This window comes from Peromyscus eremicus, chromosome 2 (genome assembly GCF_949786415.1).
Source record: "Peromyscus eremicus chromosome 2, PerEre_H2_v1, whole genome shotgun sequence".
Taxonomy (NCBI): Eukaryota; Metazoa; Chordata; class Mammalia; order Rodentia; family Cricetidae; genus Peromyscus; species Peromyscus eremicus.
Window position 1 is genome coordinate 134,384,061 of NC_081417.1, and position 25,303 is coordinate 134,409,363.

The following is a 25,303-nucleotide window of genomic DNA, read 5'->3' on the forward strand; positions in this document are numbered from 1 at the left end:
GCAGTTAGCCAGCCTTGAATGTTAGCAGTAGGAAGGTTTGAGAAGGCCTGTGCTGAGTGAGGGATCAGAGGAGCTCCACATACAATTAAAGATGTGCTAGTAGCCACAGCGGAGGCAGAAAAAAAGCCAGGTATAACAGCTCACACCTGTCATCTTGGCTCTCAGGAGGCTCAGGCAAGAGGCTCCCGAGTTAACATCAGCCTGGACTATGTCCTGACGTCAGAAAGAGGACAAAAGAATAGGGAGATGAGGAGGGAAGGAGGAAGTGAAAGAAAGTAGTAGGATTAAAAAACATATAAGGTGCCGGGCGGTGGTGGCGCACGCCTTTAATCCCAACACTCGGGAGGCGGAGCCAGGCAGATCTCTGTGAGTTCGAGGCCAGCCTGGTCAACAGAGCGAGATCCAAGACAGGCACCAAAACTACACAGAGAAACCCTGTCTCGAAAAACCAAACATATATATATATGGCTCTTTTTAACTTAAAAAAAAAATTATGGTCTGGAGAAATGGCTCAGCAAGTAAAGGTGCTTGTCACCAAATCTGGCAGCATGAGCTGAAACCCTAGGACCTTCGTGGTGGAGGGAGAAAATGAACTCCTACAATCTGCCCTCTGATCTCCACAGGCACACACACACACACACACACACACACACACACACACACACACGCATACATACTTGCACACACTAAATAAACATATAGGTGTAATTTTTAAAAATTCTGTTGTGTTACACTCCAAAATTCAAGCCATTCCTGTTCCAAGTTCTTCACAGCTGTGTGTGGCTCAGGCCACTGTGTTGATGGCACAGAAATGAGCTCAGCGCTGGGTTGCAAAGCCTAATATGTCTGAGAGCTCTATAAGACAGAAAAGCCTAGTTATTTGCCTCTGGAGTCAAACTGCCGTGTGAAATCCCAGCTCCTCCTCCTCTGCCTGTTGGCCATAGGCTGGGTTATTCTTCCTCTCTTCTCTCGTTTGTAAAGGTGAGGAAACAATCAATAGCACTACCTGGTCAGCTGGGGGTTAAATGAATTAGAACTTACAGGACACTTAGGACCTTCCCTCACTTAGGACAAGTACTCACCAAACAGTAAGTAATAGGCTCCGCCTCTCCATCCATTTGTCCACTCCCATAGCTGTAAAAGCCATCTATTACCTAATAACTTCCAAATTTAGTTCTTTTTTTTCCCCGAACCCCGTACTCCCTATTTAACTGTGCAGTATATTTTGAGGACTTGGGACATCTCTTGTGAACATGTGCACCACAGAGTCCTCACCTTCCCCTGCAAATCCGCCAACCCTTGCTATCTCAGCCAATTACACGGAGCGAGTATCTGCCTTTCTAGGAAATGCATAGTGCACGGATTGGGCAACCTCTATGCTGGGTGAGGTGTCCACTACCTTGGCATGTGCCCACAGAAATTATGTGAGAGCATTTGGAACAGGAGAGTTGGTACGTGTGGCAGCAGGGCTTCCTGATCCTGGATGTTCATGCCAGGTGGTGTCTGTCTTCTGTCTGTGTTCGTGAGTTTCTGTACTTGGCCAAGTGGTTGTGTGGGGGTCTGTATGGCAAGAGGCCTGTTGTTTCCCATCAGGAAGTGGCTGCGAGCAGATGTTACCTTGGAGTGGAAGTGCAGACAGACGGCTTCAGATGACCAGCCCCTTTCCTACACCAAACGCTCGCTTTCTTCTGTGCCTATCCCAGGGAGCAGGACGCAGGGAAGGGACTTCCCTGGTGTACCAGCCTCTACAATCTCCCTGTGCCCTGTGAGAAATTCACCTCGGAGGATTCGCCTCTGCACACAGGGCTTCTCTGAGACAGTGGCCTAGAAGGATGGCAGCTGAATCTCCTCTCCAGGGACAGGGACAGGAACTCTCACTGACTAAATAGTTTTGTCTGTTGTCAGACAGGCTCCCCTAGAAAGAGAAGCCCAAGGCTCTTTTCCTCTCTCCCTGAGGCCTGCCAGGACAGCTCTGTCATTAAGCGAACTGGGAACTGACTCCCAGGGACATGCCACCAACCATCACACCATACCTACCTTCTCCCTTCCTGCGCTCCCTCCTACAAGTCAGTATCTCAGAGATCTTGGCCACTGCGATAATGCCCTTGGGATATGGAGGCAGAAGATCAGTATTTCACAATCATCCTCTGCTACACAAGTTCAAGGCCAGTTTGGGCTCTATGAGACCCTGTCTTCCCTCCTCTCAAAACAGCCTTTGCCTGAGACCAGCCTTCACAGCTGGCAGGCAGCGGGCATCCCTTTTGGGGTTCACCACAGGTCTTCAAAGCTCTGAACATCCCACAAAGCACGTCCCCTCCTCCCCCTTTATTTTGGTCCTCTATAGAAGAATGGCCGAGGAATTACTATCCAAGAGGTCACAGGCACCCCCAGTAATCTTTCCAAACCTATCTGCCCGCCTTGGACCCCATGGGGCAGGAAGATGCAGGTCTGTCCCTCCTAAAGCCGAGGCACTGCAGAGCGAAGCCTGTCGCACATAACTAGGGACAGATCCGGAGTCTGGGCTTCCCCGTGGGGCCTCCCAGGGCACCTGCCCAAGGCCACCCAGCGCGCCAGTCCAGGCAGCGCCGGTGGAGCGGAGCCGGACCTCCCAGCGGCCGATGGGGGCGGTGACCGCCCGGGGCCTTCCCACGGTTCGGTGGCGCGTCACCGCGGGGGCGAGGGGGCGCCGGGGCGCCCCGGGCTGCGGTGCAGGAAAGGGCCCTGGGAAAGGGCGGCGTCGGCTCCCGGGCCGGGGCGGGGCCGGGGCGGGGCCCAACGACCAACTCCACGGATCGCAGGGCTGAGACCCCGCAGCCAGCTCTCGCCATGAAGCGGCCCAGGGCGCCCAGTGGCTCCGATGGCGAGTCTGACGGACCCATTGACGTGGGTCGGGAGAGCGACCTCAGGTAAGACAGAGTGGGGCTGAGGCCGTCGAGGGTGAGAGAGAGTCCAGCACACTCAGGTGTGCACAGCAGCTCGCATGCAGGTGTCAGCCAGGGTGCAGGGGTGTGTGCAGCGTCTCCAGTGTGTCCACAGCACCAGTATGGCGAATTCCTGGGTACCCCGAGCCAGTTAGGATTCTAGACGCTGGGATGGAAGGAGAATTCTGCTAGGGGGTATATTATGCCATTTGGCTGCACCCAGGGATGCCCCTTAGGAAACTTTCATAGACGTAGGCTCCACATTCCGTTGCCCCTAATCTATTTACTATGAAGACATCTGTACTTCCCAGTTTTACCCTTCCTTGGGAGCAGTTTTCACATGGTACACAGAAGGATGGGAGGGGGAGGGAGGTTCCCTTTGAGCACACTGAACGCTGGAATTGGGTTTAGGTACTGAAAAAAAAATTCCTAGCCAGTTTGGAAGAACCTAGACTCCAATCTCAGTGCCCCTTCCACAAAACCACCCAAATTGCCAGTGTTCTTGACTTTTGTTAAATATTCTGACTTTTAACTTGTGGAACAAACTGATCTTGCATGGTCCTTGCTACTTCCTAGCTCTGTGACTCCATAAGCTTCAGTTTTCGGATCTGTAAAATGGGAATAAATAACAAAGCCTGCTCCATAGTGTTAGTAAAAACCCAGTGGGAGAAAGGATGTTACATGCTTAGCAGCAGCTCATGGTGAATGCTTAGCATCAGGCTCACACTTGAAAGAGTCTTCAAGCCCTTGCCACCCAGCCCACATCTGCCACCAAGTCACCATACAGCCTGCCATTCTCTCTCTTTTTCTTTCCTCTCCTCCTCCTTTTCCTTTCTTCAATGCTAGGGATTGGATCCAGGGCCTGGTGCATGCTAGCCAAGTACCCTATGGACATGCAGTTTTGAGCCTTTGGTTTCCCTGCCTGAGACAATTTCCACACTGGGAAAAGGATGAGAGTGGAAAGGAAAGAAAGTGCTGCTGAAGTAGATAAACTCTCTTGATCTTCGGAACCTTGTCTCTGACCTCCATGTTCATGCCCTGGCACACGGAGCACACTCACACAGCTACAGCCAGGCATGAGATGACACACGCCTTCAATCCTAACACTTAGGAGACAGAGGCAGGCAGATCTCCATGAGTAGTGAGACCCTATCTCAAAAAACCAAAGGAAGGGAGCTAATGGCAATAGATCTCTCTCTCTCTCTCTCTCTCTCTCTCTCTCTCTCTCTCTCTCTCTCTCACCTTGCATGTTAGGTATGGGGATGTATAATGTAGTTCCTTATGTAAACCCTTTAAAAATTACTTAGCAGAAACTGCTATTTATAGAAATAATTTTCAAAGCCAGTGCCTACTGATAGGGACCAGCACCACATGGTGATGGAGAACAGAAGATCTCAAACTCAGTGCCACTGGGTCTTCAAGGACCAGCGTACAGAGTCGATGCCAGCTGAGATGGATCGGAGCCGGCTTCTATCCTTCATGAGTATAGAGTCTGGGCAGTAACTGCCAAGGGCTATGGAGAGTCTGGATTACATGGAAGAAGAGTCATAGTGTGGGCTTTGATCCCCGCCCCCCCACCCCCCCACCCCCAGTGGGGAGAGGCCACTCACAGCCAGGGATGATGATAATGGCTTCCCGATGGTGGCGGCACTGGGACTAAGGTGTAAAAGGTCACTGCAGGTTTTCCCCTCTATATCTTTTTGTCACTTTAACCAGAGCTCATTGTTAAAGACTGCTCCAGAAGACCAGACTCCTCCAAGGAGGGAAGGCAGCTGGACATCTGGCCGACTGACTTATAAGATGCCTCTTTGTAGCACTCTCCAAAAGGGCCCTCCCCCCCAGTAGACATAAATGCTTCGATTCAGAGACCACTGAACGATGCCTGCTGTGGCCTAGACCCTGGGCTGGGCATCAGAGCCCAGATGTATCCTGCTCAGCCTCTGCCCTCGGGGAACTCTCAGGGAAGAAGAGCTTCATGTACAAAGACAGCCGGATAGACAGTGGCAGGGGCCACAGGGCTGGGGCAGCCAGACACTGGGGTCAGAGCAGTGCACAAATCCCTCCCATTCAGAGATGTGAGACCAAAGGGGCAGAGTGTGTTCTGATGTCACCAAGGACATCTGCCTGGTGGTAGCAACCTGCTCCATCCGTGGGAATCACCCACAGAGCTCTTGTGTGAAGTTGGCCCCCTGAAACAGTCTGGATCCACACAGAATACAGCCTCTCTCTTACCCATCTTCAAATATTTCATGAGCACCTCCCACATGTCAGACTTGAAGTCAGGGTCTACAGGCTGTTCCTTTATGATTTAAGGCATATGGTAGTCTTTGAAGTCAGAGACCTGAGTTTGACCCTCTCCACCATTTCCATGCGTAAGTGACTTTACTCTTTCCTGAACTAACATTTTCTTTCTTTCTTTCTTTTTCTTTTTCTAGCAAAATGCATGTGTAAATATCTACCTCTGAGAGTAAAGCTTGAATGAGGTTGTATATACATATAGCACATAGCTTCTTGCTTTGGTGCAGGTAATTTCTAATAAATGTTGTCACATTGTGGGGAGGGTGCCACATTCACGAGGCAGCAAAGTTTAATGGAAAAACTAGAAATTTACAGACTGCATTGCGGGGCATTCTCAACTCTGAATCTGTCACATCCCTCCAACTAAAACAATTGTTTTCCTAAGGTCTATTATGCAATATATGAGACAAATGGCTACATACTGCTGTCTAGAACAGAAAGTGCAGGCGACAAGAGAGACATGGTGGGATGATGCATATTTGGAAGACATTGGCAAGAGTACTGGATTAAAATCCAGTAGATGTGGGGCTCAGCGGGTTCAGAACATATGCTATTCTTCCAGGTTTGACTCTCTGCACTGTTGGCGGCCCACAACTGCCTGTAATCCAAGTTCCAGGGTGTCTGGTGCATTCTTCTTGCACAGACATACATGCAGGCAGAACACCCATACATATAAAGTAATGTTATAATATATGTGTGTGTGTATATATATGTTACATATTTTAAAGGCAGTAGAGTCTGGATTTTCCTCTTATCTGCTGTATGGCTGGTCAAAGGTGCTTTCTGAGTGTTCTCATTTTACAAACGGTCTTAGCTCTGTGTGACTGTCCATCATTCAGAGCCTTGATTGGAATGTTGCCTTTGCTTGATACAAAATGGGTGGAGTCATCACCAAAGGTCCCACACAGGGGACTGGGGGTGTTCAGCACTGGCAGGCAGACCACTTTGAAAGCTACACCACCTGAAGAGACTGCCCTGGAATCCTGTCTAGGGGCTGCAGGAGGCCCGTGAAGATACTGGCGCTCACCATCTCTTCTCTGGGTCCATGAAGATCTGCCTAGATGCTCAGAGGAGAAGTTCCCAGAACCCCTTCCAATGTCAGAGCCAGATCCCAGGCTGTGGTGAGCTCTGGCTGGGAGCCTTAAGGATAAGGGGATTGGAGGACTAGTCAGACAGACAGGAAGTCAGACTTAAGAAGGAAAACAATGCTGAACTGGGAGCCAGAAGATAGGTTCCCATGCTGCTTTGCTCCTGAGCAGCTGGGTGGGCTGGCCAAGCCACTTTGGCACCCTGAGTGAGGCTCAGCATCCTCATCTGGAAAATGGACTTTTATAAAGCCCAGAGGAGAAAGAACCTTGGCAGTGGTGCCAAGCAAACTGTAAGGGGAGATTTGCCTGGGAGATTTGGAGGAAGGGGCAGATCAGGTGGCAGGGGTGTTTGACCAGGAGCCTGGGGAAAGGTGGAACAGCGCACTTGGCCCTGAAGCTGGGTGTTGCTGTGTCAACCTCTGACAGACGGTCCCTGAGGAGGGATCAGTCTGTGAGGCAGTGACGTGCACAAGGCTAACCCAATACCCAGAGAGACGCTTTCTCCAGCCAGGGAAACAAAGGCTGTATTTCTTATGTACCTTGGCTCTTAGAGCTTGTCCCCAGTGAACCAGGGAAGGTTTTGTAAACAAGCTGCCCACAGATCTCAGGCCCTGGCTCACAGGGCCCTGCCTCCCGGGAGCTTTCACAGGCCTTTCAGCAGCTCTGTTTGTCCAGATGTGAGGGTGAGAGATACGTTTTTTTCCAGATGTGGCTGGAACAAGCCTGAGGCAGTGTGCTATCTGGTCTCTCCTGAAGCTGCCTTTCTGTGAGGTATTGAGAATGATCCAACTTCAGATGTCACAAAGAGAGTTACATGGGCTGAGATCCTCCTAGTGAGCTGTGTATGGCCCCAGTCCACTAAGGCCCATTTCTATGTTGTTCATATTTACATTCTCTGTAACACTGAAGATAAGTAAGAAATCCTACTGTGAGATCTGCTGTGTCCCAAGATGGTTGAGGACCTGAGCTGTAACAGTGAGTGAAATGGATGAGCCTCATAACCTCGTGGACATGTCTGTTGGAGAGATGGACGTTAATCAAATCATCGTGCCAGAATAAAACAATTAGACCGCATAAATGCTGTGGATGCAGGAGTCTGGGGAATAACCAGCAGGGGCCATGCAGCAGACTAGGGATTTTAAAGCGGAGAGGGGCTCCCAAAGGAGGTGACAGCTGAGTGGCAATCTGAAGGCTGGTTGAAGTCGTTAGGCTGTGGTGAGGAGGTGAGGAGATGGACTGGACCAGAGATGTCTAGACTACAGAACACATATGCAAATGTAGGAGTTCATGCATTCAGATTGGAGCATGCAGAGCAAGAGACAACTGGGTATCTATGGTGACAGGCAGTGGTGGCACTCGCCTTTAATCCCAGCACTCGGGAGGCAGAGGCAGGTGGATCTCTGTGAGTTCAAGGCCATCTTGGTCTACAGAGTGAGTTCCAGGACAGGCTCCAAAGCTACACAGAGAAATCCTGTCTCGGGGTGGGAGTGGGGGGGTGACAGGAACCAGTTGGGCCAACCAAAGGATAATGCTTTGGGTCTTAAAAGCATTAAGAAGCCACAAGGGAAATTTAAGAGGGACAAGATCAAGTCTGCTGGTAGTAGCAGAAAAAAAAAAAAAAAAAAAGTTCAGTGGGACCCAAGGGAAGGCTCTTTTTGTAAGCCTGCAGGTGAGAGACATCAAGGGCCATGGAGACCACGAAAACAGACAGGAAACTATCTACACACGGTATAGGCAGGTTTTGACCACATAAGGTGAAGACCACGGTGGAATCAAAGAAAGTGCCGGAGAACTAGAAGCTGGGGGTGGCCTTTGCTGAGACAGAGAGCCTAGGTTAGACAAGAAGCAGGTGCTGGGCAAGCTCATGGGCTCCTGTTGAGATGTTTGTTGGCATTTCAAAATGTCAGGGGAGGCACTTTGCCCAAAGTTGTGGAGTGTAGCAGCATCGGTAGGGTTGGGTCCTTGGTGCTCTCCAGTGAACCTCTGCCTTCTGAGGTGATAGCTGGAGCAAAAGGCCATGCAGACGGAAAGCGGTTGGGGGTGATTACTCTGGTCAAAATCTGGGCAGGAAACCCCTCTGCTGAGTCTTTGTAACCGAACTATTGGGGTTGGAGCAAACATCCGTCATCCAGCCTGGGTCTCAGAGGAAGGCACAGGCATGGGAGAGGCAGGGTGAGGAGACCGGGACCCGTGCCTTCTGGGAGGCCAGAGCAATGTCCCCGAGCGTGCGAGAGGAGCCTGTGACCCAGATGCCGCCTCCGCCTCGCCCCCGGCCGCGCCGCGTGGGAGGAGGCGGCAGCTGCGGGCCGGGCGGAGGGCGGGCGGCGGCGCTCCGGCCCGTGGGAAGCGGCGGCATCTGCGCTTTCCACGCTCCTTCCCAGCGGCTAGCTCTGAAATCCAACCCTCCCGGGCCCGGCCTGGCCGCCGCTGGCCCGCGCCCTCAGTCAGCCCGCCCCCGGGATCGGGTTGCAGGACCCGAGAGGGAGCATCTCGGTTCGCGGTTCCCCGACGGTCGGCGGTCGGCCGCCCGCAGGAGCAGGGGCTAGGCGAGCTACCCGCGTCCGCCAGAGACTGACAGGCAGGAAGCCAGGAGAGCACAGAGGACTTGGCCCCAGAGAAATGGGTCTCCGGGGAGAAAGGAGAGCAGGCGACCCTTTTGCATGCCCCGTGCCCCTTCCTGGTCTGGGAGGCTATGGCCACCTGGGAGCCCCACCCCACCCCCATGCACCCCGGTCCTGGCCTGCTGCCAGCCGGGCCTCCCAGGTCAGTCTAGGTCAGGGAGATGATCCCTCAGCTCTGAGAAACTAGCCTTTCTCTTCCTCCGCAGCCAGATGGCCAGACCGCTGACCACCCCCAGCCCTTCGCAGATGCAAGCCCGGAAGAAACGCAGAGGGGTGAGTGAGCTGCAGCCTTGGAGGAGCCCAATCAGGGTTTGCACTGAATCCAAGGAGGCCTTGCCCATTATCCCGGCTGACTGGACAGGTTCAAACCCAAGCTCTGCCAATTGCAGTCCTGGTGGCTGGGCATGCCACCTCCCCTCCACTGCCTTGCCTCTTCCTCTGAAGTGACAGGTAGCATCTACCTCAAAAGACCGATTGGTTGTTTGTTTTTCAAATTCACTATGCGGTTGAGGATGCCCTTGATCTCCTGATCCTCCTGCGTCCACCTCCCAAATGCTGGTGTTACAAGCATGCACCACCACACCTGGTTTTTGCAGTACTGAGGATTTAGTGCAGACCTCATACACGCTAGAGGCAAACACGCTACCAACTGAGCTACAGCCCCCAGCTCTTCTGAAGACTGAGTGGGTTCCCATAAACTCTGATCGGCACCTGACGATAGCCCATCAATACTTTCGTTGTAGTCTCCTCTCTACCCTGTTTCCTCTGACGCCAGAACTTTTTCTTCTTTGTGTTGAGCAGGCAGGGAGCTCCCTGCCAGCAGCTCTCCATCTTATCCTACCCCACCTTTTCCTGGGGATCCAGAGGCCTGGGATCCGGCAGGAGCCACTCCCTCACTCAATCACTCACTCACCAGAAGCCTTAGGCAAATCGTTTTTCCCTATCTCATATTCTGTCTCTAAAAAGTGATGGATTATAATTTCTACCCAGCTATGAGGAGTCTGTTGCCAGAACTGTGGGAAAGATAGTGTGCATGAAGGCCTCTGCAGCTAGAGAGAGCAAGACCCAGAATTCTTCAGGTGTTCTCATGATGCAGAAACTGGAGGGCTAACTCTGGCCCGGCAGGGTCCCCTAGGTCTACACCAGTACTGAGGCTGGTGTCCTCATTCTGATGGGCGGTGCCCTGCTTTACATATGGTGAACGTGGTCCCTACAGACCAGGACAAGAGGCTTGAATGCTAGCCCCAGCTCTACACTTTTACTGTGTGGCATGAAACAGATTATTGTCAGTCTGAACTCTCATTCTCGGCCTCCTTAAATAACGAATAGATTTACCGCCCAGAAAAAAAAAAAATAACTTGAGGGAAAACATGAGTCAGTGTCCATCAGGGCACACTGGAAAGTGTGATGAAATGCCTACAGGGAACTTCTTGTCATTATTTTTCAGATCATAGAGAAACGGCGCCGGGACCGTATCAACAGCAGCCTTTCTGAATTGCGACGCTTGGTGCCCACTGCTTTTGAGAAACAGGTGTGTGCGGTGCTGATCCGGTAGAAGGCAGGGTGTGGTTCCTATGGTATCTCCTACTGCCGACAGAGCTGTGATCGTTTATAAATAGCTGTCACTGGGGTCTGGGAAGATGGCACAGAGGGTATGAGCACTTGTTGAAGATCTGAGTTCAAATCCACAGCAGCCATGTAAAAGCTGGACACTGCTGTGCACACCTGTAGCACCAGCATTGGGAAGCAGAGACGGGCAGATTCTAGGAGCCTGGACAGTGAGGACTTGAGTTCAGTCCAGGTCTCATATTGTGGAAAGAGAGAAATGGCTCCAGCAGGCTGTCCTCTGACTTCACACACACACACACACACACACACACACACACACACACACACAATTAATTTTTAAAACACACACACAATTAATTTTTAAAATGTAAGGCTGGAGAGGCGATCTGCAGTTAAAAGCACGCGCTGCTCTCCGGAGAACTAGAGTTCAATTCCCAGCTAGCAGCTCACAACTGCATATAATCCCAACTCCAGGAGCTCTGATGATGTCTTCTGGCCTTTGCTGGCACCTGTACACACATGAGCATACATTCACATAGATACACATACTACAAAGAAACAATAAAAATTTAAGAAAAAATAAAATGGAGAGTAATAAAGGATGATACTCTATCTTATCTCCTGGCCTCCACATGTGTACACATGGGCACCCCACACACATACACATACACAAGGTGTGCATATGCCACACGCATGTGCATACACACACAAGTATGCATAGTTGTCACTGGCCAGGGGACAAAAGGAATAGACAAATATACTTAACAAGGTGTCTTAGGTATGGTGGCTTTATACCTGATGTGTTCCTTTGGATTAAATCCTAAAAGTGATCCTGAGAGGCAAGGATTATTCTGCACATCGTACAGGTAAGGAAGCAAGGGACAGAGATGTCATGTAATATCTACCTACTACATTACACGGCTAATAAATATCTGAGCAGAAAGAGCACGTAACTGTATTCCATGTCCCCCGACATTTCTAGAGCTCTTTGATAGTAAAAAGTCCATTCAGAGAGTGAGCACCTGTTGTGGAACATGGTGTGGGGGGAGGTGGTGAGGACCACAGTGGAGAGACATATGGGTGAATCAGGCTGCCTCAAAGACCCTTACCCTCTGCTCAAGGCTTAGGTCACATGTCATCTGCCTTCCCTTAGGCCAGTAAGTACAAGTCAGCCATTCCACAGATGCTCATTAAAGCCTTCTCAGAGCCAGCAATGAACTAGACTTGGTGTCTGTATTTAAGGAACTGGCACGGAGAGTCTGACCCTCAGGTTTCCCATGGGAGCCAAGGTTCCCTGGAGGCTAGGGAACCATTTCCCAAGAGAGAACAGAGAAGGACAAGTTTTTTGGGCTCAGATGATGTGCTAGGACTTGGGGATACTGAAGATAGAGTTGGGTTCTCAGGACAGCAGGTCTATGGGGTACGTGATGGTGGATGGTAGCAGGAGTCTGGTGATGGTGACGAGGCCATGGCGGTAGATAAGTCTTTCTGGGAGAGAAGTGGGCTGACATTCACTGGGAGTGTTTTAGGAGAGAGGCGCCCAAGAGACAAGGTGAAAGGAGACTAAGGAGGATTCAGTCAGGGCGGTCGAGTCGGGGAGGCGTTTTGGGATGGAAGCCCCGAAATGATGTGGACAGTCAAGCACCTAGCAGTCCTGGACAGGGTTGGACAAAGTAGTAGCCCAAGTGGTCAGGGAGTGGGAGGGAAGGGAGGAAACCCAGGCAGTGACTGCTGATGGGGACGGGAGGGCAGTTCACCCCAGCCATCACCTGCTGCAGCCTCTGCCTTCCGTTCCCACAGGGCTCCTCCAAGCTGGAGAAAGCCGAGGTCTTGCAGATGACGGTGGATCACTTGAAGATGCTCCATGCCTCTGGTGGCACAGGTACCAATGCTCTACTCTCTTGGGAATTAATCACGCTACAAGTACTTTGATACAGGGCCCTGGGGATCAAGGGGTGAGCTCAAACTGATGGCCAAATAGAATGTCGTTGCCCTCCGTGGAAGGACTGAAGTGGGTTCCAGCCACCATGTGCCAAGCTCCCCTCTTTACTTTTATGCTACTTTGATGTTTGTTTTGAGAAAAGAGTCTCTCTCTGTAGCCCAAGCTGACCTCAAATTCACAAATCCTCCTGCCTCAGCCCCTAGAGCTGAGATTACAGGCAGGAGCCACTACACCGAATTGTCTCTCTTCTTTCCTTGTCTCCCTCATGACTTCCTGCGTCTCCATTTGTCCTAAGCCTTTCCTCAGTTCCACTCCTCCCAGTCTTTGAGGGTTGGTCTGTGGCTCCGGCTTTCAGAAGACTCACCAGCAAGACCTGGCTAATGGGTAGCTTGGATCAGCAAATCCTCAATAGAATCCCAGTCCTCAACTAATTTGAACCCAGGGAGGAAATTGTCGGAGATTTTTAGCCATAGACATCTTGCTGGTGTCTCTACCCGTTGGCCTAAGCTTCTGGACTGCTGTTGGACCCTCGGCAGAGCTGGGAAGTGAGTCATGCTCACAGCAGGTGTCAGATGATGGGAACTGGCAAGTCACTCCATCATTTTGTTAATGCTTTCCATTAAAATCATGGAGCAGCGATGACTTTCATTTTGTTTTGTTTTTCGAGGCAGGGTTTTTCTGTGTAACAGTCCTGGCTGTCCTGGAACTCATGCTGTAGACCAGGCTGGCCTCGAACTCACAGAGATCCACCTGCTTCTGCCTCCCGAGTGCTGGGATTAAAGTCGTGCGCCGCCACCACCTCTCGGTAGCTAAGAGTTTTAAAAGACTCCCAGGTGAATGGAAATCCTGTCTGGAAGCTTCTAGGTGTGATTGGGAAGCCTCCACACTCCACAGACCTTAGCTACAAAGATGTAAAGCTCGGGAACAGCTTTCCGCTCTGGAAGAGAACAGTGGCGTTCTAAGTGGTCCAAATCGGTGCTGCTCAGCTGTGGCACCTGGGGGCAGGCAGTACTCAGGATCTCCCCGTAAGAGTCAGTCTGGATTAGACTGTAGGAATTGGCAAGTTTAGCCGACCTACCCAGTAATTCTAATGCGGTGGCTCCTTTGGAAAAGTCTGCCAAAGGAACGCATTCCTGACAGTGGCAGCCAGTGGGAAGAGATTTCAAATTATATTCATGGCGATCCTATTAAAAGGAAAGCAGTGATTAGCATGTGGGCAGCACTTTAGAATGTTTTCACTTATCTCACTCCATTCTCACAAGGACCAGGAAGGAGGGGGCGGGGTTGTCCTCATCACTGTGTCTCAGGCTAATCAAAAGGCCAGAGAGCTGTGGTTGGGAGTTCAGGCTTTTGATTTAATTCTGGTGCTGCTGCTCCTTCACTCGGTGACTTGAGACAAATGGTTTGTCCTCTCTGTCCCCGAGGTTCTTCAGCTTTAAAGTGGATATGGTAAAAGAGTGTTTATCAGGATTAAATTAGATACGGCCGTGAAGTGTGTAGTAAGAACTGGGAAGACATTTGTTTAAAAGGAACCATGTTGCCAGGCATGGTGGTGTGCACATGTAACCACAGCTCTCCGGAAGTGGAGGCAGGAGGATCAGGAGTTTCAGATCGTTGTAGGCAACATAGTGACTTTCAGACCAGTCTAGACTACGTAAATGAATATCTGAAAATTAACTAACTAGTTAACTAGAAGAGGCTGAGGATGTAGCTCAGTTGGCAGAGTGCTTGCCTACTATTCACAAAGCCTTGGGTTCAATCCCTAGTCCTGTATTAACCAGGTGGCTGTTCCTGTAATCTCAGCACTTGGAGTGTGGACACAAGATCAAAGTTCAGAGTTCAACTACATAGTGAGTTGAAGGTCAACCTGGACTACATTAGACCAGGTCTCAAAGAAATAAATAAATATAAAGAAATAATGTTTAAGCTGGCCAGTGGTGGTGCATGCCTTTGTCTCAGCACTCAGAGTTTTAGGTCTACAGAAGGAGTTCCAAGACAGCCAGGGATACACAGAGAAACCTTGTCTTGAAAAACTAACAAACAAACTCTGTGTGTGTGTGTGTGTGTGTGTGGTGTGTGATGTGTGTGGTGTATGATGTGTGTGTGTGTGTGTGTGTGTGTGTGGTGTGTGTGTGTGTGTGTCTCTTTGTGTGTGTGGTGTGTGTGTGTGATGTGTGGTGTGTGTGTGTGGTATGTGTGTGTGTGTGGTGTGTGTGTGTGTGTGTGTGTGTGTGTGGTGTGTGTGTGTGTGTGTCTCTTTGTGTGTGTGGTGTGTGTGTGTGATGTGTGGTGTGTGTGTGGTATGTGTGTGTGTATGTCTGTGTGTGTGTGTGGTGTGTGGTGTGTGTGTGTGTGTGTGTGTGTGTGTGTGTGTTTAAAATGAAAGAGTACAGCAGACACAGAGGTGAGGGGACACAGGCACCATCAGCATCATCACACAGCACAGCCAAGTCTCACCCTAAACTGCCCAGACTCTGCAGTCTCCTGCTGAGCTCTCCTGTCCCTTCCAGGGTCCCCAGCCATGAACCAGAGACGAGAGATTGCTGCCACAGTCAGGAGCCAGTACTGGCTGCTGCTTTTTTTTTTTTTTTTTTTCCTGCCCAGAATGTGTTCAAGAGAAGGGCAGGTACTGCAGAGGCAGTAGAGATGTGGATGCCTGTGTGGACAGTCCACCTGGCCTGCCCATCACTGACATCAGGCCAAGAGAGAGCCCTTGCCTGGTAGCAGCTGCATGGGGCCAGTACATTCCAACCTGTGTTCTGAGCTGGAGGATGAGCTCAGATGCAGCAGCTGGGCCACTGGCCTGAGTGACAGCTCCTTTCCAGTTATGGAGGGGGTCCCAGGACCATCCCGTCTCACCCTCTCTCCTCACCGAAGCAGCAAACACTGCAGCAGTGACAGCTACTTCTGTGGCCTCCCTCCTCATTTTCAGGCTAAGGAAACTGAGGCCTGGGGATGCTCATCCGTGGCCAGGTGGCCAGTTTAAGTGGCAGGTCCACGATTCGAACCCAGCCCTGGTGGCTTCTAAAGGCTTCACCACTACACAACGGTGCCTTCTCCTAGCGACCTTCTGCTCCGCTAGCTGCTGTCATTGCCTCCTCTCCCCAAACCTGCCTCCTTTCGGAAAGCGGGGTTATAATACATCTTCGATGTCCGCTGTCTTTTCACGGTGTCAGCTTAGACAAATTGTGTGGGCCACACGATTTTCTTCGCGTTAATCATGCAGTGTGAAGAAAATACGTTTTGTGATGCAGCGTGGTTTCTAGTGCTGAGGCTGGGGCTCCAGGAGGTGAAGGGACATGTCCAAGGTCACTGGGTCACTGTAGGCTATATAGGTGGGGCAGGTCACACGTGGTATCTTCCCCCAGGCTCTGTGCTTCTCCCCCGGCATGCCCTCATGGTACTTTACTTTACAGGGTTCTTTGATCCCCGAGCCCTGGCTGTTGACTTCCGGAGCATTGGTTTTCGGGAATGCCTCACGGAGGTCATCAGGTACCTGGGGGTCCTGGAAGGACCCAGCAGCCATGCAGACCCTGTCCGGATTCGCCTTCTCTCCCACCTCAACAGCTATGCAGCTGAGATGGAGCCTTCACCCACAGCCACTGGTGCCCTGGCCTTCCCTGTGTGGCCCTGGTCTTTCCTCCATAGCTGCTCGGGGTTGCCTTCCCTGAGCAGCCAGCTCGCCATTCTGGGAAGAGTGCCTGGCCCTGTCCTTCCCAGTGTCTCTTCTCCCACCTTCCCCGTCTCAGCTCTCCGGTCTACTCCAGTGCACAGAGTGCCTGGCACCATCCTGCCAGCCCGGAGGAATCTGTTGCCCAGTCGAGGGGCAGCTTCCGCCCAGAGAGCCCGTCCTCCCGAGAGGCCAGCTGCCCCTCCGCCCACAGCCCCTGGTAGCAGGGTTGCCAGGAGCAACCACGTAGTCCCCGTCCTGCCGTCTTCTTCTCCGACAGCCCCTGGAGCTGGGAAATCTGATGACAGTGTGTCTGGTCCCATCTCCAGTCCGCCTCCTCTGGGGCCAACTGGGAGACCATCAGGAGCAGTGCTCTACCACTCGTGGGTCTCTGAAATCACCGAAATTGGGGCTTTCTGAGCTGACCCCCCTACAACCATCCCCGAGGAACGATAAACGTTCCTATTTTCCCCCCAGGAGCTCTGAAAATGGTGCCACCTTGTCTGATTTATTTTCTAGAACGGCTTCTATACAAAGGCATCTCTCCACACCCATCAGAGCCCCCGCCCCGCCCCCACCACCGACCCTGCTGCCCACCAGGCTCCCCTGTAGCCCTTTCAGAGCTCAGAGCCTCCTTAGTCCCATTCGCCACAGGCATAGATGAGTTAATGGTGCCCTGTGACCCCCTAGGCACTGTGGACCCAGTACACATGGACCTTGGGTCTGGAGCTGAAGCTTTAACCTAAAGGATTCCATGGCCAGGGGCAGGCTGCTCACATGAAGAGGTGGGACTCCTAGTCCTGAGGACTGGTGAGATTCAGCCACCCCAGGCCAGCAGGATGGAATGTACTGTCTGCTTCACTTCCTGAAGACGGAAATGAAGCAGGGGCTATTGAGACATCTCTGCAGCCCACCCCGTAACAGTGAAGCACAGGACAGATCTGTTCCGTACAGCTAAGGCCTGCGGCACCGTTGTCCCCACTTCAGATGCCTGCATGACTATCCACTAAGGCTTGACAAGCCGGGCCAGAAGAATTCTCCACAGCAGCAAAGCTCTGTGGCAGGATATCCCTACCACCAGGTCTCCACAGCGCTTCAGACAGAAGCCAGGACTGAGAGAGCATCGGGAGAGCCCAGCTGCCTTTCTCTTGGGTGCTGTCCTCCAGGACTATGGCCCTTCCCACAGGGTCCCCAGTGTGGAGGACCCGTGGCCATGATGGTGGCACCCCAAGAGGCATTCTCTTGGGGTTCAGCACCAGACATGTGAACTGCCCGGTTTGCATCCAGCTCCCAGAGCCCAGACTGCTGGCACAGCCAAGGGCCGTCAGGCTGGATAAAAATAACTTGGAGGAGGGGGAGAGAGCAGGCAGAGGCTGCTGGGCTCTTCAAGGTCATGCAGCGGGTCCAGGGCCTGAGAGCCTGCTCACCCAGATTTCACACAGCTGGCTCCGCTCAGAGGCCACCTCACTCCCCAGCTCCGCCCCGGGCCCCTTGCCTCTCTAATGGGAGTAAATGGCCGGTGGAACAGCAGAGGCTGAACGGACATTTAGGGTTGCCCTATCAGTAAACAAAGTGTGGAAGCCTTTCTGTCCTCTTTGGTGAGCACCTGCTCCCCACAGTGCCCCTGAGGGCCACCCAACGTGCCATCTGGGAACACCCTGGTCAATGCCTGGCAAAACCAAGATTGTGGGAATCTGGAAATGGTTGTTCATTGACGCTGGGGCCGTGATGATTGTGAAATACGAGGTCATCCTGGAAGGTCTCCATTCTCCCCTTGCCATCCCAGCCTGTGATGGAACCATAGTCCCCAGAGCTGTAGTAAGGAGCCTGTGGGCACAAAAGTAGAGTTTACAAAACCCTGGGAGCAAAAGGGTCATTTCAGAGAATTGGGACAGAGGGCAGAGGTCACCTGAGTGACCCAGAAAGTGCTTGCGACTAGGTCAAGAAGAGATAAAGACTGCCTTCATTTCTTAGCGGAAGCAAGTTCTTTAGTCTGGCTGCCATGTTGGACTCATGTGAGGGCATCCCTGTGGAGTGCATCGTCAGCCCACCGAGACACAGGTACAGGGAGGGTAGAAGAGTCGTGCAGGCTCCTGGGGTGGGGACAGGTGATAGAAGTCCCTGGGTATTAGGGTCTTACTGCAGGCCTGCAGTTTGGCAGCCTCCTAGCCAGAGATTCGGTGTTCACTCACAGCTGCACTATGGGAAACACATTTCCCCACTGCAGGTACCTGAACTACAAAGCAGTCCGTTGACACCATGGAAACACGGCAGAAATGGCTGAGCCCTTTAAGCATCCATCCTGGTGGGTCTTGGCTTCCTTCTCCCAGGAGACTGGGCAGGTCACACACACACACACACACACACACACACACACACACACACACACAGCTGAGTACTCAAGTCTCCTGTTTCTAGTCCCAACCCTTTCTGGTTGCCCCACTGCAAGGTGTTGCGGGCAGGCAATAAGGATGTTTAGTTCTGGAAACTTCCACCACCAAACCTCCACTTCTGCTTCCTGAATGTTTCTAGACTCTCTGGACCCAGGGTCCAGGCCTGGCAATGTCCCCTCTCCCCTAGTCTATTGCCCCGGCTTCCTGGCTTGGCCCTGGCTGTGCCAGTCAGTTCTCAGCCGGCACTGGAGAGAATGTGGCATGTGCAGGGCACATCCTATCAACCCAGCCTGAACCCCAGACACGCCCCCACCACACACCCTGTTATTCTAATGATAAAAATCAGAGCTCTTTTTAAATCCTATCCTGACTTCCAGCCTTGTTTCGTGCTGACCCCAAACTTGCCCCGTGTTTCTGCTACACAGGCCTGTTCTCATATCCCCAGCATTCCATCCTTAGATCTTCTCTCATGAGGTTTCCAGAATGCTCCTCCGTTCGCCTTGCATGGCCTACTTCAGTTCCTTAGGCCTTGCCTTCCATGTCACCTCCTCCTGGAGGCCTTCCAGGACTAAAGTACTTGAGTAGCTCATTCTTCTCGAAAGTCCCAGTTGGTTCCCTTCATGGAGAGTTTGCTAACGCATGCCTGCTTGTGTGTTTATTGGTTAGGTATATTCCCTACTGGAATGTCAGTTCAGTGAGGCCAGGGACCACACCTGGCCTGGGCTCCCATCTCTACGCAGCACTGAGCACAATGCCTGCTCATCATCACTGTCCTATGAACTTCTGCTGACTCCGTAGATCAAGGAGGTGAGAAGGTTTCTGGCTGCTTGTGTGGCTGGCACAGAGCCCGATGAGGGTGGATTCCACCCTTACTCCCACTGGCTGGCGTTTAGAGGAGACAGGAGAGCCAAGGCCGAGGGACTGGGCATTCTGGCAGAATGGTCAGAAGTCCCTGGCCAGAGGAGAGGCAAGCGTCTTGGCCCTGGAGTGCACGCTGACAGCTGAGCCTGCCAGCGGGTTTGTTCTTTGCTCTTGGCCCAGCTCCATAATGCATCCAGCCCCCAACAAATCCAACATTCATGGAGATCCAGCCTGTGCCAGCCAGGCCTGGCAGAGCCAAAGGTAACAAACACACAGTCACTCAGAGGGCAGCATACCCTCTGCCTAGATAAGATGGGCATGGAGAGATCTCTGGAGAAGGCTGAGGGCTGCAGAGTGGGCGTGCTTTTCTGGCTTCTCTGGGAGGGGCCCTGGAAGGAAGCCCTCCTGGAGGAGGACCAAGGGACTCCCTTGCAGAGATCTGGAGGTTCACCCAGGAAGCTACAGAAGCAGGCTTGGAGCTGAGCGCAGTCCCTCAGCACAAGTGAAAGATGGGCTAGCCTGAGCTCTGAGACTCATCTTCCTCACTACACACTCGTTAACGGGAAGTGATTTTCTTCAAGTTCTTTGCCCTTCTTGAACTTAACATTTGCATTTGTAAAAACGGCCATGATGCAATAATGGCTACCCACATATGTGCACGTGCATACACACAAATAAAGATTTAATAAAGTTGATTTAAAGAAAAAGAAATTGGTGCTGCTGAGCCCGGTGACACGTTTATAACCTCAGCATTCAGTGAAGCAAGAGGATCAGGAGTTCAAAGCTAATCTTGGAAACATGAGGCTGTCTCAAATAAACAACAACGGGGGTGGGGTGGGTACTGGAGAGACAGCTCAATGGTAAAGAGCACTTGTGGCTCTTGCAGAGGACCCAGGTTCGGTTCCCAGCATGGCGCCTAACACACACCTGTTCCTCCAGTTCCAGAGGCTTGGAGGCTTGCTTCTTGCCTCCCTGGCACTGCTTGCCTATGGTGCAGACACGCAGGCAGAACACCCATGCACATAAAAACAAACAAATAACAGCAACAGCAACAAATGATGACAAAGAAGGTGGGGAGGAGGAGGGGGAGGAGGAAGAAGAGGAGGAGGAGGAGATCCAACCTCACCTCAGAACACCTAGATGCTTTTGAAACATAGTGCCCAGGCCAGGTGACTGGTTTAACCTAGCTGGGCAGTGCTCAGCCTCTCGTTAGGAGATACAAAGAGAAGAATTGGGATCCTTCCCAGTTCGGACATTTCTATTCCATAGCTGGACTGGAGTCCAACTTGAAGAAGGCTGACACTTGCCTGATTGCTTACTTTTAGGTTTTTTTTTTTTTAATCTTGTTGGGTTTTTTTTTTCTTCTTTCTTTTTTTAATCTTGTTGGTTGGTGAGTGGTTTTGTTTTATTTACAGGGTATCAAAAAATAGTACAGACTGGAATTGAACTCTATATAGCTGAGGATGACCTTGAACCTCTCATCCTACCTCTGCCTCTCAAAGGCTGGGATTACAGGTGTGCCCCATCAGACTTGGCTTATGTCATTAATGCTAGGGACCAAGCCTGGGACTTTATGTGTGCCAAGCAAGCACTCTACAGATTGAGCTACACCCCCAGCTCAAAGCTGATGGCTTTCTGAGAAGCAGGGTAGGAATGTCCACGGGGACATTTCTGTCCCCTGGGCCCTCTCCCAGTTACCAGCTCATAGCAGAAGATTAAGGAATGTTTCATCTGTGCTTCTGTGATTTGAATGTGGTTTGACCAACTCACAGTGCACAGTACCGCAAGAGACCCTTTGAAGCAAAGGTCCAAAGTACGACAGGTAAATGGGGAAAAGCAAGTATCTGGTGCAATGGCAGACACTCCCTGATCTTGCTCTCATGGCAGACATTACTAATCAATTTCACATCCTGCCCCCTTCTTATTTTTTCTTAAGATTTATTTTTTATTTTATTTGGGGGTATCTGAGTCAGTGTTCTATTGCTGTGAAGAGACACCATGACCACAGCAACTCTTATAAAGGAAAACATTTAACTGGGGTTGGCTTACACTTTCAGAAGTTTGGTCCGTTATTATCATGGTGGAATGAAGGTAGATATGGAGCTGGAAAGGTAGCTGAGAGTTCTACATCCAGATAGACAGGCAGCAGCAAGAGAGAGCGACACTGGGCCTGGCTTGAGCATTTGAAACCCCAAAGCCCACCCCCTGTGACACACTTTCTCCAACAAGGCCACACTCCTAATTCCTGCCACGTAACGCCACTCCCTAGTGACCAAGCATACAAATCTATGAGCCAATGGGAGTCATTGCTATTCAAACCACCGTGTGTGTGTGTGTGTGTGTGTGTGTGTGTGTGTGTGTGTTTCTGTGTGTGGTGTGTTTCTGTGTGTCTGTGTGTCTGTGTGTCTGTGTATATGCACCATGGTGCTCATGTGGAGGCCAGAAATCAGTTCTCTCCTTCTACCGTGTCTTTCAGGCAGGATCTCTCTCATTTCTGCTGTCGCTCTGCATATGCTAGCCTCCAACCTCGCCATAGGCGTGCTGGCATCATAGGCAGGTGCCTCCACATCCAGCTTTTACGTGGGTTCCTGGGGTCGAGCTCACATCACGGGGGTTGACTGCAATCACTTTACCCACGGTACCATCTCACCAGCCCACCCTTGTCCCTTCTAAAGACAGCTGAAATCCAGAACCAAATTTGATTAATCATTGTTGGCACAGGAGATAAAAACCCATTTGCCTTCTCTAGACTCTGACTAGCTCTGCTTGGCCCTCACTCAAGACTGAGTTCATGGATAACCAGGTTTGGGGATTTCCAGCTTTGTTCCTGCAGTGTGTGAATGACTAGCCTGAAGCACCTGGCCCCATGCCGTGACCAGCAGGGAATATGTATGGGTGTCATCCATGCTGCCTCAGTCCCTGAGGACAGGGATCCTATTGGGATTCCACGTGGGGCGGTGCCTGATGGCTGGGTGAGGGGCTGCAGCAGGCTCCTGATACCACCCAGAGCTTGAGGTACTGAAGGGGAAACACAGTCCTGGGCAGAGCGGTAACAGCTTCCCTGCATGGCCAAAGATGAGGCTAGGATGGATGCTTCCCACTCAGGCCCCCAAAGCCCAGACCTGGATTCCCATAGCCAGTGTCTCAGAGGTGTCTCAGACTACCATGTCCAAAGCTGCATGCCAGATCCCTTCAGATCTGATTCCTCTCTCTGACGAACTCTTCAGATCTTCAGTGTTCCTGGTTGTTCAAGCGTAAAAGTTCTGGAGTTATCTGGGTGGTAGTGGTGCACGTCTTTAGTCCCAGCACTCGGGAGGCAGAGGCAGGTGGATCTCTGTGAATTTGAGGCCAGACTGGTCTACAGAGTGAGTTCCAGGACAGCCAGGGCTGTAGAGAGAAACTCTGTCTTGAAAAACAAAAAGCAAACCCAAAAAGAAAAAGAAAGAGAAGGAAGGAAGAGAGAGAGAGAGAGAGAGAGAGAGAGAGAGAGAGAGAGAGAGAGAGAGAGAGAGAGAGAGAGAAAGAAAGAAGAAAGAAAGAAAGAAAGAAAGAAAGAAAGAAAGAAAGAAAGAAAGAAAGAAAGAAAGAAAATAGTTCTGGAGTTGTCCCTTGAATACATATGTCTGTCTGTCTGTCTGTCTTTGTCTCTGATCTCACTCTGCACCCCAGATTGCCCTTGAAGTTATTGTGTAGCCTAGGTTTGTCTGTCCTCATGCCTCAGCCTCCCAAAGCCTGGGATTGCTGTGGGTCAAACTCAAGTCTTCAAGGCTTAGTAGTGAGTCCCTTAACTGACAGGAGCTTTTCTCACAGTCCACGTGCCTGTTCTTTATCCATTACTGCCCCCTAGTGGTCGATCAAAATAACGTAATTGCTATCCAATTTACAGGCACCTTTATCCTGGTAAATGCATCGAAAGTGCCTGGGGTCCTTCCTATGCTAGGACGCACTGCAGAGCCCCTGTTCATCCTCACAGCTGAGTGGATGACTAGGAACGGCAGCTCTCTGCTGCTGTCCAACATCCCAAGTACCAGCCTGCATACAGCTAGCTCATAAAGAGACCAAAACTCCAAGTATGGCTTTAACTGAGTTCATATCGCCTTTGCATTAAAGTGAAGTACTCCGATGTTTGTTCTGGAACTATTCTGGCTGTATCTGAGAATGTTTTATTTGTTGGTAGGTTGGTTTTTTGAGACAGGATCTCTCTAGCCCTGACTGTCTTAGAACTCGCTATATAAACCAGGCTGGCCTAGAACTTAGAGAGCTGTGCTCACCTCTGGCCTCCAGACACCCATATACATACGGCATCTATTCACATAGACACATACACTTATACATAAATAAAAATAAAATCTATATAAAGGAACAAGTGGGGCAGTGGTGGTGTATGCCTGCCTTTAATCCCAGGGCTCACAAAGCAGAGGCAGGTGGAGCTCTGTGAGTTCGAGGTCAGCCTGGTCTACAGAGTGAGTTCCAGGACAGCCAGGGCTGTTACACAGAGTAACCCTATTTCAAATAACAAACAAACAAACAAACACACACACATACACACACACCAAAAAAACAAAAACCCTGAGGCCTCAATGGTGGTTGAATGGTTCTCCTGAGTCCCTAGGAAGAGGACCCAGATCTGGTCAACCTTGAACCCTGGGGCAGAGCCAAAGCAGATCCAGACGCATTTATTTATTTTTGGATGGCCTCTCTTTTTAATTTATTCATTTTATGTGTGTGGATATTTTATCTGCTTGTATGTCTGTGCACTGTGTGGACCAGAAGAGGGTATCACATGGAGATTGTAGTTACAGATGGTTGAGCCACCATGTGGATGCTGAGATTTGAACTCTGGAAGAACAGCTGGTGCTCTTGACCTCTGAGCAATCTCTCCAGCCAACCAAGATGGTCTTTTATTGTGGCTGGAGGATTCACAGCTACACAAGACTGTTGGCTGGCTTTTCTCCCCCAGTGGCTTACGTAGCACCTTCCAGCGCTGTGAAAGGCAGTCCAGAAGCATTTCTTAGACCCCACATCTCCTTCCATCTCTGCATGCCACGAGGGGAACCATCATCTTCCCCTGAGCTCACTGACACTGACCTCTGTCCAGGATCACACGCATAGTTTGTGAGACCTCATCTAAATGGACAGCTGGAGCATCTTGCTAGAAGCTGGTGATTTCAGGAGGCATCAAAAGACACACACAACACACACACACACACACACACACACACACACCACACGACACTGATACAGGCAGGATCACTGGTTTGTCCCTTCATGAATTCATTTGTTCAACTGATTACTTAGTATGTGTCTGGCACTGTAGCAGATGATGGACACATAGCAGTGAACGAGACACAATCAAGCCTCCGGAAGCTTACATTCCGGGGTGGGTACCCATGTCATCACAGGCGCAACTAACAGACTCCATAGGAGAAAGTAAGAGAGGCCTGTGAGAGAGGAACAAAACACCAGGGGCCCCTGACCAGAGAGACTCCTCAAGCGTGGACTCCGGAACAGACATCTCAGAGCACCGAGCTAATGAAAAGATGGGGAAGCAGTCTGGGTGTGAGGGCGGGAGAACATTCTAGCAGAGGAACATGCAGCATCTTTAATATCTTGCAAGGCCAGTGCAGCTAGCACGAGAGAGAGAGAGAGAGAGAGAGAGAGAGAGAGAGAGAGAGAGAGAGAGAGAGAGAGAGAAAGAGAGAGAGAGAGAGAGAGAAGAGAGAGAGAGAGAGCGAGAGGAGAGAGAGAGAGGAGAGAGAGAGAGAGAGAGAAAGGAGCGTAGAGTCCAGATGAGATTGAAGAGGGGCCCCGTGCCCAGAGTCTTGTTTAAGTATTCCCTACATGGGGGTCCACTTGTACTATCATTTCAGTACTTTTTTTTTTTGGACGGGGGTCTCAGTTTACAGCTATGGATGGGCCTGTAACAGCTATGTAGACCAA

General features: G+C 51.1%; 1 protein-coding gene across 1 annotated transcript; it reads left to right on the forward strand.

Annotated features, from left to right (window-relative positions):
- Window positions 1–2,785: 2,785 nt before the first annotated feature.
- On the forward strand, window positions 2,786–20,029 carry Heyl (hes related family bHLH transcription factor with YRPW motif like). The gene is made up of 5 exons (XM_059256103.1): window positions 2,786–2,906; window positions 9,135–9,201; window positions 10,376–10,459; window positions 12,298–12,379; window positions 15,856–20,029. Exons 1-5 carry the CDS (start codon window positions 2,827–2,829, stop codon window positions 16,527–16,529), a joined length of 987 nt encoding a protein of 328 aa, XP_059112086.1. The 5' UTR covers window positions 2,786–2,826; the 3' UTR covers window positions 16,530–20,029.
- The last annotated feature ends 5,274 nt before the right edge of the window (window positions 20,030–25,303 follow it).